The sequence below is a fragment of the Indicator indicator genome, chromosome 1 (genome assembly GCF_027791375.1).
Source record: "Indicator indicator isolate 239-I01 chromosome 1, UM_Iind_1.1, whole genome shotgun sequence".
In the NCBI taxonomy this organism is placed as follows: Eukaryota; Metazoa; Chordata; class Aves; order Piciformes; family Indicatoridae; genus Indicator; species Indicator indicator.
Genome location: NC_072010.1, coordinates 19,005,717 through 19,022,128, shown reverse-complemented (window position 1 = coordinate 19,022,128; position 16,412 = coordinate 19,005,717). Strand labels below are relative to the sequence as shown.

General features: G+C 36.9%; 1 protein-coding gene across 1 annotated transcript in view; it reads right to left on the bottom strand.

Annotated features, from left to right (window-relative positions):
* The window catches only part of RNF17 (ring finger protein 17), a 45,934-nt gene that overhangs the window by 5,338 nt on the left and 24,184 nt on the right, over nucleotides 1–16,412 (bottom strand). Inside the window, exons 22-34 of the mRNA XM_054390534.1 lie at nucleotides 15,263–15,383; nucleotides 14,230–14,347; nucleotides 10,843–11,064; nucleotides 9,829–9,979; nucleotides 9,411–9,529; nucleotides 8,593–8,683; nucleotides 7,630–7,745; nucleotides 7,007–7,314; nucleotides 6,096–6,259; nucleotides 5,238–5,357; nucleotides 4,158–4,238; nucleotides 3,284–3,409; nucleotides 1,213–1,323 (exon numbers count right to left, since the gene is read on the bottom strand). Of these exons, the coding sequence (XP_054246509.1) occupies nucleotides 1,213–1,323; nucleotides 3,284–3,409; nucleotides 4,158–4,238; nucleotides 5,238–5,357; nucleotides 6,096–6,259; nucleotides 7,007–7,314; nucleotides 7,630–7,745; nucleotides 8,593–8,683; nucleotides 9,411–9,529; nucleotides 9,829–9,979; nucleotides 10,843–11,064; nucleotides 14,230–14,347; nucleotides 15,263–15,383 (1,848 nt within the window). The remainder of the gene's footprint in view (nucleotides 1–1,212; nucleotides 1,324–3,283; nucleotides 3,410–4,157; nucleotides 4,239–5,237; nucleotides 5,358–6,095; nucleotides 6,260–7,006; nucleotides 7,315–7,629; nucleotides 7,746–8,592; nucleotides 8,684–9,410; nucleotides 9,530–9,828; nucleotides 9,980–10,842; nucleotides 11,065–14,229; nucleotides 14,348–15,262; nucleotides 15,384–16,412) is intronic.

Here is a 16,412-nt window from a genome sequence, read left to right as displayed (position 1 = left end):
TAGCAAGTCTGGCTTTATCCCTTTCCCCCTTCAAATCTAGTTTAAACTTCTTGGATGAGCCCTGCCAGGTCCTCTGCAAAGATCCTGGTTTTCTTTTGAGACAGGTGTACCTTGTCCCTTGCTTGCAGGCCAGGTGTCATAAACTGACCTGTGATCAAAACCCCCAAAATTCTGCTGAGAACCCCAGGCTTAGAGCCAGATAGTCATCTGCTGGCTCTTCCTGTTTCTTTCCTCATCATTCCTTGCAACTGGAAGGGTAGTGAACACTTCATGTGCTCCTGATTCCTCCATGAGTTGTCCCAAGGCCCTGAAATCTCTCTTGCTTGCCCTAGGACTTCTTGTTTCAGCTTTATCACTGCCTACCTGAAATACCAATAATGGATAACATACACTGTAAATGTACTAATGGATATATCTGTGCTACATCTTTTTGTTTTAGGATATGTATACTTAAGTGAATTTGTGGGGTGAAATTTATATTAGACTCTGATGCTAAATTTAAAGCAATCACTTCAGTACTCTAAAAGATGTTATTTGGTTTACAGATTTACCAAAACAGACAAAAACACCTCTATATACATCAATTCACTTGAAGGTGTTATATTTTCTACCACAATCAGCTTCTCACTGTTTCCTGTTCCCATTTCATCATGCAACATTCAAAGCCCACACAAGAATCTTTTATTTGAGCAATGAAACTTACATTCTGCGTGGCAGGCTAGAGGGAAGCTGTGTTGGGTTTACACAAAAAAAAAAAACAAAAATCAATGACCAATCAATGACCCAAGACAATAAAATAAATCTGTAACAGGCAGAAAATGTTCATGCTACTATACAACATTCCAGCAATTTAATTTTTAGAGAATAAAGAAGAGGGAAAACACCATTGTTCTGCCAAGTTAAAATCCAATGACCTGGTTTTTTTATTGTATAAGGTACCAGACTGCAGTATTGTAATTCTTGAATTTTTTTTTTTTTTTAGAGAAACTGTATTTCTTTGCCCTGACCCAAGAGGTTAATTTTGAGTTAGAGATCATTCAGACAGTTGCATTACACAACCATCTGCACTGATAGCTCAGTAGCATTTTCAATCTTATTAATACTTTTTTATATTATCTGAAATTGTTAGCCATGATTTCCTTTTCACCAGCAGCATGATGAGACTGCAGCTTTTCCTCTCTGCAACATACATGAGATGTTTACAAAACATACCTCCTTAGGAGACACCAAATGGGTAATTCTGACAGGAAAGGTATCTCCTGGAACAGGTAGCTGTGGCAAGATGTATGAAGGCAAACTAGGAATGTCTCCTTCAAGTAACTCCTAGACCAAGACAGACTTTGGTCACACATCACATGCAAACTAGGTTTGGTATGATTTAGAGTTCAAAAGAGTTATCTAATAATGTAAACAGTGTCCCTGAGAAAAAAAAAAAAATAATCAGCATTTAGGTTTGTAAAAAAAGCTTTAGATAAAAGATAACAAAACCAGAGCGAGCCAATTAATTTTAAAATATAAAGAATATATCTTTGAAATGTTCCTAACATACTGACTTGCTAATTCAATTGGAGTTAATTAAAAAATCCATTAATAGAGAATTCCCTTTAAAGAGAGAAAATATTTAGAAAGAAAACCTGAAATAATAGAAATTAATTGGCACAGACTAATCTGAATGTCATGCCCAATGTTACTGCAGACTGACAGAGCAAGATAGCCCTTAAGAAAAAGGCAAAGGATAATTTAACTCTTTTCTATTGAAAGTATGCACTCTTCCCACTTCTGCTTAAGGAAGTGGAACATCCTCCTTACAATGTGAGACTGAGGGAGCTGGGGCACTTTAGCTTGGAGAAGAAGAGACTAAGGGGTAACCTCATTAGTATTTATAAATATGTAAGGGTGAGTGCCAAGAGGATGGAATAGGCTCCTCTTGGTGATGCCCAATGACAGGACAAGGAGCAATGGGTGGAAGTTGAGGCATAGGACATTCCATGGAAACAGGAGGAAAAATTTTCACTGAGAGGGTGATGGAACACTGGAACAGACTACCCAGGGGAGTTGCGGAGTACTCCTCTCTGGAGATGTTCAAAACCTGCCTGAATATGTTCCTGTGTATCTGGTATAGGTGATCCTGCTCAGGGGGCAGTGGGGTAGTGGGGCAGGGGGTGTGGATGTGGTTGCATTAGACAATCTTCTGAGGTCCCTTCCAGCCCTGAACGTTCTGTGATTCTGTGCTGTTCCCAAGATTCTGTTTCTGGAACCAGTTCAAGCCCTGGACACCTTGCTCCTTTTCTGGGTCCACAACTGAACATCTCTGATACGCATTTTCTTACAAACTGCTCTGAACCTATTATTTTGGGAATGGATCTGCTCAATGCCGTATTTCTTGTGGAAAGCATTTCAGGCTTTCTGAATGATTCTTGCTTATGACCTTACTCAGCTTCGTTTTCCAAATTTCATTTTTGTTTTGAGTACAAATTTCATTTCAAGATCTGTATTTAGTCTGCTGAAAGTTTTCCATGCTAACTCAGTTCTAAATACAGAGATTTTTCTAACTGTATCACAAGCCCACTGGCACATGTGCCAAGACACATCAGTGACAGCATTGGGCTCTGTAAAAATTATTTTCTGAAGCAGAGACTCCTGTTGGAAGGAGAAATACATTGGCAAGCTCAAACAGAATTAACAGAAAAACATAGCAACGAATCATGCATAATTTAAATAAACTGAATCCTCAGATTTCAGGTGGAAAAAGTACAGAGAAATTACTTCTCTAGTTATTTTGTGTTATGACAAACAAGCTTGGTGACAATTTAAGCCCTCTAAAGAACAGCAAAGTAATATCCCAGACACTCAATGAAAAACCTAGGTAACTCCCTTAGAAATCACTAGGCTTATGTTTACATACTTGATTCAATTTACTTTTGAACATCTCCATCCTTGGATTTATTTCTATAATTAATTAATACCTTTGAGTAACAAAAGTATTACTCTATTCCTATCATTTTATGTTTAAGGGGAACACAAAAAGTAAGTGGACTTTAAACAAAAATGCAGTAAGGAGGCCAAGACCAAACTCTTGGCAGTTCACTATCCCATACAATCGTAGCAGCACATCCTATCTATGCTTGATATGTGACAGAACTGTGTACTTAGCCTTACTCTGGTTTATATCACAAAACTGGACAAAAATACTAAAATATAAAAAAAAAAAAATCACAACAAGCACCTGAGCAATCTTTTTAACGTCAGAGTCACAACAGCAAAAGACACACACATATCCCACCTGCTTTGATATGTCCTCACAATCTTCAGCAACACAGTACTTCTGATATGCCATGAAGGAAGAGAGCGACGTTCCACCAAAATACAGGCTGATAGACAACTTACCCCTTGGGTTATCTGGCAACTCCTACTCAGGCAAGACAAAGTAAGATTGCAAGTGTGACTGGGGTTTCAGAAACAGTGTGTAGGAAATTCAAACCTGTCATTTCTATATGCCAATATACTCCTTCATCGAAGACACAAAACCAGTAAGGATGGCTATTAACATCAGTTAATGATACAAATGGGAATATGCATCTCTCTGGAAAGGCAGCACCAATGACTCACTCTCTGAAACATCCCATGTCACTCTAAAACATCCCATGTTTGCTCACGCAGCATGAAACCCTTCTCTTTCAGAAATAGTAATAAGCAGTTAAGCTATCTGAAATTGTAGGTTTTCAGACAATATAGATTATGCGTTTCCCTGTAATGTTAAAATATTAATTTAAGCATGTCCCTATTTAATTATGCCAAATTTTCATCATTTAAAATTAACGTACAAGAATTTATGCTGTTGGTGTGTAGGTTGTCAGAATGTAAAATTAACGTACAAGAATTTATGCTGTTGGTGTGTAGGTTGTCAGAATGTAAACACACAAGAGGACCAAAAGTATTAATAAATCTAAAGGACATATTTAAGGCCTGAAAACTATATTAGAGATAAAGTCATAGGAGAAATAACATTAGTTTTGGGTTTTGTTTTGTCTAAGAAATACATTTACTGCTACAAGCCTTCGGCTGTTGTTCTTAATTCAAGTTAGAAGAAAAAAACCAAACCAAACCAACCAACCAACAGCAAGCCTCATTCCACACCTATGAATAAATTAAGCTACCTGAACATGTATTTCAACCTCTTCTTTTGTAAGTAGTTCTTGAAGGCAAGCTACTGCATCCTGCTGCCAAAAATTTCCAATCTATGTGGTGAAAAGCAAGAACCCCCCACATTAAGATTCTGACAAGTAATACTCTTACTATTTTTAGCATAGTAAGATGAATATACATGCTTATGATTGCAAAACTGAAAACATAAATCATTAGTGTGATTAGTCTGCAACAGTTTAAACATTATCTGCAATTTGGTACATTAAAGCTTACTGTGTGACAGAGCCGAGCAGCAATTTTCAGATGTTTAAGTGGCTTAGAAATGCTGCTTCCCAACCTTTCCTATACACACGATAATGCACATGTGCACAATTACCCAAAGCATAACAAAAGATATAGAATTAACACAAGATAACTTGACAGACAACAGAAAGGACACCATCCTTTAAATATTTTGTTCCCTGCAATATTTGTTTGCCTTCCAAATGTATTCATCAATTGAACTGCTTCTAGTAATAAAAAGGTTTTCGTTAAAAGGAAATTTAAAAGTGAACTAGTAATTTCAGTAATTCACTCACTAAATTTGAATTAGGTATGATGATCTGTGAATATGTTATTTACATGTTAATTATTACTATCCTCCCCCCCCAAACAATTCACTTGTTTTAGTTTAGCATGACAGATTGTCTCCTACACAGCAAAATTAGCATGATAGAAACACTTTTGCAGGAAAGATTTACAGTTTTCTGGTCATTTAACATTAAGAAATCCAGGATTTACTTCTTGTTGCAGCTATTACAAAACTAACTATCACCTCAGAGTATCATCTTGCCAGCTACTGCAGTGTCCTGTCTCAAAGGTTTAACTCCAATGACATGCTTTTGAGGCACAGACACTTACTTCAAAAAAAGCAATTTGGCAGTTCCTGCTAAGAGGCTGCCTTGCTGAAACAATCCTCAACAACTATTCTCTGAATCCTTGTAGGCAAGAAAAAAATGCCAGCAACTAATTTCAACCTTTGTATGACCAAATAGTACATCCACATTTGAGTATCTACCCACTAAAATATCTTCAAAATTATCATTACTCACTGGTACTGTCTTGTAGAGTTGACATGGTATGCAAAATGGAGGAACAGCAGTATACAATGTAGTTGGATACAGATGACATGGAAGAATCTTCTCAGTGCAACCAATGTCTATGTACTGTACCTATATCAAAAGAAAAGCTTTCCTGAAATAATTCAGGCAAGTTTAATAAAAGAAAACACTCACTCACAGTATTCACTCTTCTGGAGGACAAAACAATGGTTTGCTGCTAAGTAGGTGATGCGACAAAATGGAAGTGAAGGATTAAATAAACTGGTACAGCAGATGGAAAGTTCAGTTCCTAAACTTGCCTTGCAAGAAAGCTTACATTTTGTGTAATAACCTACAGCAGTTTAAAATGTAGAGTATTAAAAAATTTGTGAATTAGGATAGTGTCAGATATACAAACCTACATTCAGTAAGCATGTGAAGATTCAAGCAGCAGAAAGAATTCAAAACAAAGAACTCCATTATTTTCTGAGTGGGGACAGGGTGAGGGGAATCTAAACCTAAGTATTTTCAAAGCATTCCACATACCATAACATCAAAATAAGAAAAAAAATAAAAAAGATTTAGGTGCCAAGGGTAGCTTTTTACTTAAGAACATTTATCATCACCAGGCAAACTATGGGAAAAATAGTAATAACTGAAACAGACAGAATTGATCTGTAAAATAAGTGTAAAAATCAGGACAACTATCACACATTTAAGCAGAATGAGCATCTGGACAGTGAGGCCAGCTGGATGAAAAAACCTGTGATCATAAATTTATTTTAGAGGATTAGATTATTTGTTCTTTTTCTTTTTTAGCATACATGTGCACAAGTTCATGCCTCCCTGCCCCCATATAATCAAACTTACCTGGAGAGCACTACCACCGACTTCCACCACTTTACCTCGATACCACATGGTATCTGAACCTCTTACAACACAAGCTTCTCCCTTTTTCCAGTGGTATGGTCCCAGAAGACCAAGGCATTTGAATTTACTTTGTATTTCTGTCATTAGTTTCTTTAGTTCAATTTCTGGGGGTAAGAGTGGTAATAAAAACAAAATTTTCCAAGTAGTCTATTATTAGTGCAAATTATTTCAATCACTAAAACTCAGCAAGTTCAGATAAAGACATATAAATACACAATACATGTGCTACTCCAAAATCTATTTTTCAACACTGATACAACATGTATATTCAATGTCTAGTATATACAAACAAGTTACTAATTTAAACAAAAAGTAAACTGCATTTCCAGTTGCAAAGCCATTAACAATTCTGGATTCTAATCTCAGAGATGAGGGCTCCACAAATTTTGCAACTGACCTCTGGCAGCAGTAATACAAGAGCCTCTGCAAGAACAAAACATATACCCAGAAACAGTAGTAGGGAAACACCGTGAAGCAACACAAAACAGGTGTCCAGTAGACACTCTTCTGCTATGGCTGCAGTCTACAGCAACAACTGCAAGAACAGTCTTAGGCAAGGGGAGTTGCTGTAGGCTGCATTTCAAATTTTTATTATATGATCTATTAGTTAAATGTACTTAGAGTAAAAAAAAAAGGACAATAAAATAACTCATGCTCTCATATAAAAACATTTCTCTACAGCACAATATATTACGCTGGTAGTGAAGAGCCAGGTCTCATCCCCTCCCAACAGTAACCCTCCCCAGCAGGAATCTTCCAGAACTGTGTTCTGATCCATAACACAAACAAGAACATGCATTGGGTGCGTTCTGGTATACTAAAGCTATTAGGTTCATAACCTATTTTCTTACCATATGCTTTTGGTATTATGTAAATAGTTCCATCGCATCCAACATAACTTACTGCAGCTTGAAAAATTTTCTCTACAGGTATAATGGGGGGTGTATACATTTCATCCATTTCTGAATTAAGTGGTGACTCATATATTTGGCATGGTTTCTGTTCACTCTCTGAAACAATCATGCTTTCCTCTGGAGCAGTGCTGATTCTTGCACGTGGAGTTTCTGAATGACAACCATTCATTTGTGTATTCTTTTGCTCTAAATCTACTTTAAGATATTCCTTGGAGATTGAGCAAGTCACATCAGCTTTATCAGTTCTGTCAGATTCAATCAAATCACATCAACATATTAACTGACAAAGACTTAGAAAAGTGAAAAGAATAAAATAAAAGAAGTAAAAATCCAAACACAAAGATGGAAAATGCGTCTTAAAATACTGTTGAACATCTAATCTACCAACGTAGAGAACTGAACCATGCAATGGATACAATTAACTCAGATAAGTTCAGTAAAGACAGCTCTGTTGGTACATATGCTGTAGAGGACAGTCCAAGCTTTTGTTTTACTTGTTAGTTTATCATAAAGTGAAGAATATGAGAGTCTGAAAGAATATAAAAGAAAAGTATCCAAACCTTTTGTTTCTAAAAGCTAGACCCTTTTTAACAAGGTGTTCCGAAGTATCAGTCAACTTTCCTGTTTCGTCTTTGTAAAGTATTTTCACAGGCAGTGCACAAGCCACATCACTTTCCTGGAAAAAAATAAAAAAGAGAGACGGAAAACAGAGTGCATATGCTTCAGGCATGCTTTACATTGTATTGGTACTGACTGCAAATCAGACTACGATGAACAATTGATGTCCACATCAGGAGACACAAAATTTATTTCATCCACATCGCAGTCCCCAGCATTTTACCAACTGTTCTATATACTACATTAGAAAGAAAAAGTAACAGAGGAAAATCTTTTCCCCTTAGCTATTAGAATGAATTGCCAAACACTTGTTTTCCTCCAGCAGGAGCTTCAAACCCATCCATAAATAACTTTGCTTATCAGTGCCTATATATTTCCAGGCACATTGTAAAGCCTCACTGATAGGTGTCAATAGGCAGTTAGCAAATCAAACCCTCGTGATTACTTTCTTTTTTCCACCAGCGGAAGAAACAAATTACTAATTATGTCCATGCAGCATTGGACTGTTTTTTCCAGTTTCTCAAGCTTGAAAACTAATACAGTAGCTGCTGAAATAATTCTCACCAAGAATATGACAATCTTGCTCATCTGTCCATAAGAGCTGTCAGCATCCAAAGATAGTACTTATATATAAAGATATAAATATTATTCTTCAGTAACAAAATGTATTTTAGACTGCGTTCTTCCCACTCTGGGTAGCCAAACTGTTCTAATGCTCCAGTGAATAACAAAAGTAAGGCAGAAAAAATAAAAAAAGCATCTTTCCCCTACAGTAAAAAGCAATCTAAGCAACTTCTACTCTGGACTTCTGAATAATGAAAATATTCAGGAAAAAAAACCCCAACAACACAAAAACCAGACAGTTTGAAGAAATTTAACAAATACTGCTGGTTTTGATTACAAACCTGTATGATTATTTTCACTTGTGCCCCCATCAGGTAATAAGACAAATATTCACATGCTGTTGCTGTCCACTGTGTGCTTCCACCTGTTGGCCTAACACAGAACAAAACTGATCTTTAGTACAGGAGAAGCTGGCATCTCCTGAGCTTAACAGCAAACCATTCCCCCTCCTGAAATTAATTTTTTTTAAATTGCATAAACTTCAGGAGAAAAAACCCCACAACATTATAGTAAGCAGTAAAAAGAAATTATTAATATCAGGATCTACATGACAGAAAGAATTAAAAAACAGAACCCCAAAACATTAAAATGAGAAGGACTAATGAGTTCCAGAAGGCTGACACCTGTCTTAGTGGAACAAAGGAAAAAGGTATTACCATCTCTATTTTTATTCCACAATACAGACAGCACATGAAGTAATGCACAATACATTGGTTCTCTTTTGTCTGCAGTCTAGCAAAGAGAAACCTCCTGCACATTTTCATGAGATCTAATTAATCTCAAATTCTGTGCCAAGAAAAAAAGACATTCAGCAAAATAAGAAAAACCTCTATCATCTGTACAATAGCTCAGAATTCATACTGTAAGTATTCTTTCTTTCTATAGCACAGTTTATGTGCAGAATAAGCATAAATTATCTGTGCAGGATAACTCTGAGGAAAAAAACCCCCACTTTTATAAAACAAATCCCAACCATTTCTTCTTTATTCCAAAAGCAAACCACATCTGAATCTCAGATATCACTGCTAACATAGGAGGACATTACATAATGTTATTATTAGGTCACTAATACTGTAACTCAGCATAAGGGAAAGCCTACCTTATGTCTGCCAAGGAGCATTCTACTGCTAATGTCTTAATTATCTTCATGCTTTCCTCAAGCTTTCTTAGACAGCTGATATCTACTATTCTTTCGGGTCCAGAATCATAAAGTACTACCTATTACAGACAAGGAATGAAAACAAGAAAAAACCCTCTCTTAGAATTCAAAGCATGCCTGAATAGGTCAATAAAATTCAAATAAGCATTACCAGGAATCAACAAATGGCCTTTGTACTGAAGTACCACAAAGGACTACCACAGCATACCAAGAGGACAAACCCCAGATCTGCTCAAACAGGGTCCAATGACTTTACAAAGGCTATTACTTGAATAAGGTGATTTCTTGTGCTTCAGTTATACTGGTGCATTTAAATTGAAAACCAGAAAGTCCTATTTCTGATTCCAATGAAGTTTACCTCTGCACTTGTTTCAGAGACAATCCTGCTTATCTGACCTCTTTGCCACTGCTTCAAATCCTTGAGGTAAACAGCACAGTGCATACTCTCTTCCCAGTTCACGGACTGTGGCTGAGATTCTTTATAGATGGTGACCATCTCCTCCTGCAAACTAAAATTAAAATTTATCCAGTGAATAAAGCATTTATTTAGTCAATTACTACCTGACTAGCGCACAGTAAAACAGCATTGCAGTTTTTCTTTATAACATGTTAGAAATACGTGGAATGAGCTTCAAAACACATGCAGTCTGATAAAAATTTCTCTCAAATGACCATGCTTTCTTAAACAATGGAATTAATCTAAGTGACCCTAACCCTTCTGAATAGAACTGTTTGAAAGATGCACTATTTTCTATCAACAACTTGAGTGTGATTTAGTGCCATGACTAATTCAATGGGACTCTACATATTTACAAGCAAGTAAAAACTGAAAGGAAAAATAAGAGGCAGAAAACAGGCATCTTGCACTAAGCAATGATATTTTCATTTAACTATCCTCAAACAGTAGGCATTATCCTAAACCTTGCCTAAATATCCTGCCAAAAAAAATATCCAGAAATTGCCTTCAAACTTTCCTAACGGCATATCAGAATGTTGAAAGAAACAGCTTGATTAAATTGTGATTTGGGATACTGGTATTATTTAACAAAATATCTAATCAAGAAAGGAGGAGGAGAAAAGAAAGAACAGAAAGATCTAACTTTTCTGGATAGTGTTGCATTTACCAGGCCCTAATATTAAATACATGAAAACTGACTTGAAATAGAGGTTAGATCATATACCTAATTTGGAATCACAAACACTTAACAAACCACAGTGCCAATCTGTCTTCTGTTCCTATACTTTCCTCAAAGTAAAATAAGCATTTGGAAGATTAGCCAGTGTGAAATGCAACCCTAACCAGTTTGTTCTAGCTGTACTTCACCAGTTTGTAGTAAGAATGACATGAGAAAAGTTCTTTGCATTTTAGTACCTCTTCATTATATGTTCTGATGACAGCCACTGTATAAAAATTTTACTAGGAGATACAACATGACTAATTCTCGCTTGTATCTCTTTCTTAGTTAGCGATTTCAAATCTCCTTCATCCACAGATTCCAGGTCTGTAGGATTTAAAGTATCCAAGGTTTCAGCAATTTCTTCTACAGATACATGCCTTGTTTCATTGGACTGTACAGCAGTACTTGCAGGGTACCTGTGAACAGTGGAAAGGAATTAGAAGGGAAAGTTCAAATGTATTTTAAATAGTGAAGAGCTCAAAAATCACAGGTCTACATGACAGGAATCATTCAACATGAAGAAAAATGAATAATAGTGAATAACTCAAAAAAGCAGAATAAAATCACTACTTCTGAAACACTCATGGTAGCAACTTATTTGTATTATCCTTCAGAAAATATCCTTGCAGATTCTATTGACAGATGAGAGCACTACGCAATACAGCCTGCCAGCAGGAAAAGCAAGCCTAACACAAACAGGAATGCTGAACATAATTTATGTCTGGTTTCAAAGGCATCAATTTACTAGTATCATGCTTTTTGGAATCAATGCTGTCTCCAGATGAAAGCTGCAACATTGGACTTCCAAGATGTATAAATATACTTTTCAGAAGAATATTAACATTAGCAAACATTCACCTTTGTAGCATTGGCTAGGGATATAAATAAAACACAACTGGTAGTATTACCTTCCTGAGTACTGAAGTATGGCCATGAAAATAACCTTGAACCTTGATGAAAGCTTGTTTAAATTGCATGACCTGTACAGAATAAAGCCCAAAACCAATTAAGAGTTGGCTGGTATGTGTTTAGAGCTGCAGCCCAGGTCAGTACAAGATTTGGGGAATGGTGCCAACTGGAGATGTAAGTGACTGTATCTTGAAAAAAAAAAAACAAACTTTTAATGCAGAAGACGTGGCTTGTAAACATCACTCGCTAATGGAGGTGGCAAGTATGACTTTAACTGCTGACCATTTCTAGGCCTCCAGGAAGAAACTTTTCTGTTTTCAGAGAACTACCACCTGTCTTTTCACTCACAGGAAGGAAACAAAGTGCTCTGTTCGATGTAAAATTCCAAGTACTGAATCATCCACTACATATTGCTACACAATTATTTATGCAAATCTGCCAGATGCAGGTAATTGGAAAGTGCTGGGTAAAACAGTTACCTTGTAAAACCAGGAAAGAAATGAACACCATTGCTCATGAATATACTTACCATCCATACAGCTCGTCTGAACTATGAAATGGACAGAGGCAATGTACTGCAGAGCTCTCCCAAGTGGAATACATATTTTACACCTTAACAACGCACTCTCTAGTACTAAACTTCAGTATAGCATTATCACTGCAGATCCATATAAAAAGCAATCTGGAATGAACTTCAGATTGTAAGATTTCTTCCTGGAATTCTGTATAGCCTACTTCCTGTCCCAGTGCAAGAGTAAGGTTACTGATGTTTGCTTATCAGCAAGTCAGCTTCAATGGAGCACTGTGCTGTTGTGCTCCTGCTGTCTTATACTAGCTGAGCTGACTCAGGTATCACACCCTCAACAGCATTTAACACTAAAGAGTAATCATAACCCAAATGTGATTCTAAATGACCTATAGCAGGTTTAAATTATTCACCAGTGTCATGCTCTTTTGCAAATATCCATCTTCATAAATGGGAAATTCAGTGGAAAGGTGTGACATATGAGCTCTGGAGGACCTGCGTGCACTGGAAAAGAGAACCAAAACTGCCCAAAGCCTCTTCAGAACAACAAGGTGCACTATATGTAAATGGCAGGGTGTTGGTATCTGGGGAGGGAGACTGCAGCAGTTACTTCTGAGAGGACAGATGCTGCCCCAGGATAGACACAGCCCATTTCAGCTGTCTGCAACAGATCCTCTACAGGACATATCCAAGCCCTTTGGTGAAGCTGATGGCACCTCTAACTTAATGAGGAGCAGAAAATGCCAGGCAGAGAGAGGTGGGAACAGCAGAGGAATAACAGAGAACATTAAGGTAAGAAGAGTCTAAGTTATTTGGTGGAGGAAGAGGCACACTCCTGAAGGGAGTGAGGGCTCACACTAGAGCTCAGGAAGAAGAGAGCAAGTAAGAACGAGTAGCAGGTAAAAATTTCTGTTTTGACTCCTACCCTCTGCACTGTTCACAGCCTCACTGAGAAGACTGACTGTAACCTGGGTGTAGGTGGTGGTGGAAAGGTGCAGGAGGAGCCTGGGAAATGGGGAGGGTAGGTGCTAGAAGTGTCTTTTGTGTCCCAGTGCCTGGATTGGTAATTAAACATTGATGCTAATTAGCAATAAGTTAAATTTAAGCCTGGTTTGTCCACAACAGTACCTGGTAAGCAATTTCGCTGCCTTCTTGCTCCCTTTTCTTCTATTTTCTTTTCCCCCAGTCCAGCTGAAGAAGGGTGAGTGACCAGAAAATCCACATTAGAAGTTATCAGTGTTTCACAGTTAACTGATGTGATAGTAATAAACCCATCTATGTGCAGTGTGCAGCAGTTATCTAAGTATGGCTGCAACAACACAAAATACCCTAGTGACAACAACAAAGCAATTCAGCTGTACAGGTTTCAATAAAGATGCTTAACTTTACAGAAATCTTACTGAAGATAGCGATTAGTACAAGAAAAGTGCTTGTACGATTCAGTTCTATTTCTGAGAAAAGACATGAAACCCCAATTATTTGCCTCCTCCTGAAAAAAGCCAATTCAGGAATTTCCTTTTGGAATAGGAACTTTATATAAAGCAATTTTAAAATTTCTGTCAGTATTCAAAAATTATTAATGAAAGAGTACTGTATGACTGAAAACAAGTAATTACATGAATCATCTTTTTCAAAAGCCAACAAATTAAATGCAGCATTGTGATCACATTATCAATCCCATCTCCTGCATCAGGCTTCCTAACCCTTCTGTCTGTTGCTATCATAGCTGGTTACTGGAGTATTTATTTTCTAATAAGACCTCCCAAAAAGATGACTTACCCTAGGTGCAAGTTACACACATAGAAGTGATATTTCTTTTCTTACTACAAGGGAAGCGGAACCTTAATGATAACTAGTTTGGAAAATCTAGCATTTAACCACACTACAACTACAATGCAAATGTTTCATCTCCAACTTTTGAAATGACTACAATTCATTATGTTAGTCAAGATTGAGTTTGAGAATTCAACTGTACTGAACTGCAGTTCCACTCTGTAATTTAACATCAGTTGATGAATGTGATTTGTAATGAATTGGTCAGAATTGTGGTAAATTCAAGCCACCAGAGATGACATACTAAAGCTAGTAATTTTGTTATACAAATTCAGTATTTTCAAATACTTTAAGTTATACTCAGTGTATTTACCCAGGTACGTAGGACGCTAGGTCTTCTTCAACTAGCTGACAGTTAATACTAAAGCTTCTTCCACAAACAGCAGAGGAATCAAAGAGTTCAATAGCTAAGATGTCATTACTTAAAATTTCTGTGAATTAATAATATAAACATAATTAGTGCCACTTAATTACAGTACAAAAATTATTTATGGCTTTGGAAGCACCGGAAATGGTAGTGCAAAATAGAATTTTGTAAAATTAAATTTTATTTAGTACCAATTCTGAACACCAACAATATACAGAAGTTTATCTTTGCACATCTCTATAAAATTAGCTTAAAATACACCCATAATTACAAAATATTTTTCTAATTTAAACTAATTTATGAGATGCGTTCCAATCCACCACTCCACAGCTACTGAAAAATAAGTCGCTGCATATTAACAAAACATGGTATTGAGAAAAAACGCTACTACGGCATGTATCTGTTGTCTAATCCCTCCTCCGTGCTTTAGAGCAGCAGTGATCACAGTCACAGCTTCCAATGTGTTTGGAAAAGTCAACGACAGCTAGTACTTCTGGAAACAAGTCCATCTTAACAAGCCAGGATACTTATATCACTTAAGAGTTTCTGTCAGAAGTTATATATTAACTAGAGAAGGGCAGATTTAGATTGGATATTAGGAACAAGTTCTGTACTATGAAGGTGGTGGAACACTGGAACAGGTTGCCCAGGGAGGTGGTTGAGGCCCCTTCCCTGGAGATATCCAAGGTGAGACTCCACAAGGCCCTGGGTAACCTGGTCTAGTTGAGGCTGTCCCTGCTGACTGTAGGGAGGTTGGACTAGATGACCTTTGGAGGTCCCCTCTGGCCCAGACCATTCTATGATTTTAAGTCTCCTCCAATTAGCTCGTGTTTAAGGTATCATCACTCCAGGCTACCTTTTCCATGTATGCATGTAGGTGTTTAATATTTATCTAGTATTTATTTGAAAGTTCATGTTTCTGCATTTGAGTCAATTCCATAATATTTAAATATAAATTAATACACTTTTGATAACTTACCAACAACTGAACACAGCATAGGTTTATCCTCAGTCATTTCTTCAAATCTTGCCTTGGCTTTTCTGTTCCACTCATTTGTTCCTTTATAAGGCTCAATAAAAGCCAGCCTGCACCTGATTGCCTAAAGAATAACCCAAATTATCTATCTGTCATCAAGACCCTCTCATTACAGCCAAATCGCAGCCTTTGCTTTGCACTCATTCAGGACAGCAAGACAGCATGACCTTGCCTTCTAGTGCCACTTTACTGTTACTTGGTTTGATTTAACGTGTTTCTCGCCCCCCCTGCTGGCAGCTGAGGATCAACATCAAACTCGGACACGCTGTTGTTGAAACAGAAAGCACTTACTTCTTGCTTCCCTTTAAGGTTAGGAACAGAATTGGTGCAGAGATCAGTAAAGATTACTGATTAGGAGACATTAAAAAAAAAACAACACAAAAACCCCACAGGATATCAGACGAGATTAAGTACTTTGAATAAAATTATTTTTATCACCTTTACTGCAACCTTTGGTGGCTACACCATAGTTCAACTTTGTATCATCCGTGAATGTGATTGTTCCTTCCATCTTGTTCATTGCACCAAAACAAAGAAGAGTAACAGAGGTAACAGAAAAGGGAGGGAAAGGAAATAAAGACAACAGAAAATAAGAATGTTTTGTGCAGATATTGTTAGAACACACGCAGTCAGGAATATGAGAATAAGTCTGACCAAGAGGTTAAATAACCACTTAAGAGAGAACCAACACAACATCAAGCACTGCTCGTTTCAGCCAGATTTCTGCACCACCTAAGTCCATTAATGTGTCTGCAAACTGTATTAACTGGCTGGTAAAAGCCCAACTACCCTTGTAACTGCCTATTTCTAATCTCTTGTAAACAATTAACTCACATTTGAGGCAATGCAGTATGTGATCATATGTGAATATTTACCAATGCAATCTCACTTCTGATACTCCAACCTTGTGAATGCCTGATTTTGCAATCCTGTCTTCCATCATATTTCAAAAAATTTTGAATTCTTAAAAATAATTTACACAAAAGAGATCTAAAACCATAGTAACACATAAGTAGATTTAAGTCTAATCATATTTCTGTTTCTCCTGTTGAAGCTAATAGCAAAGGCAACTTGTTTTTTCTTAGGCAAACTT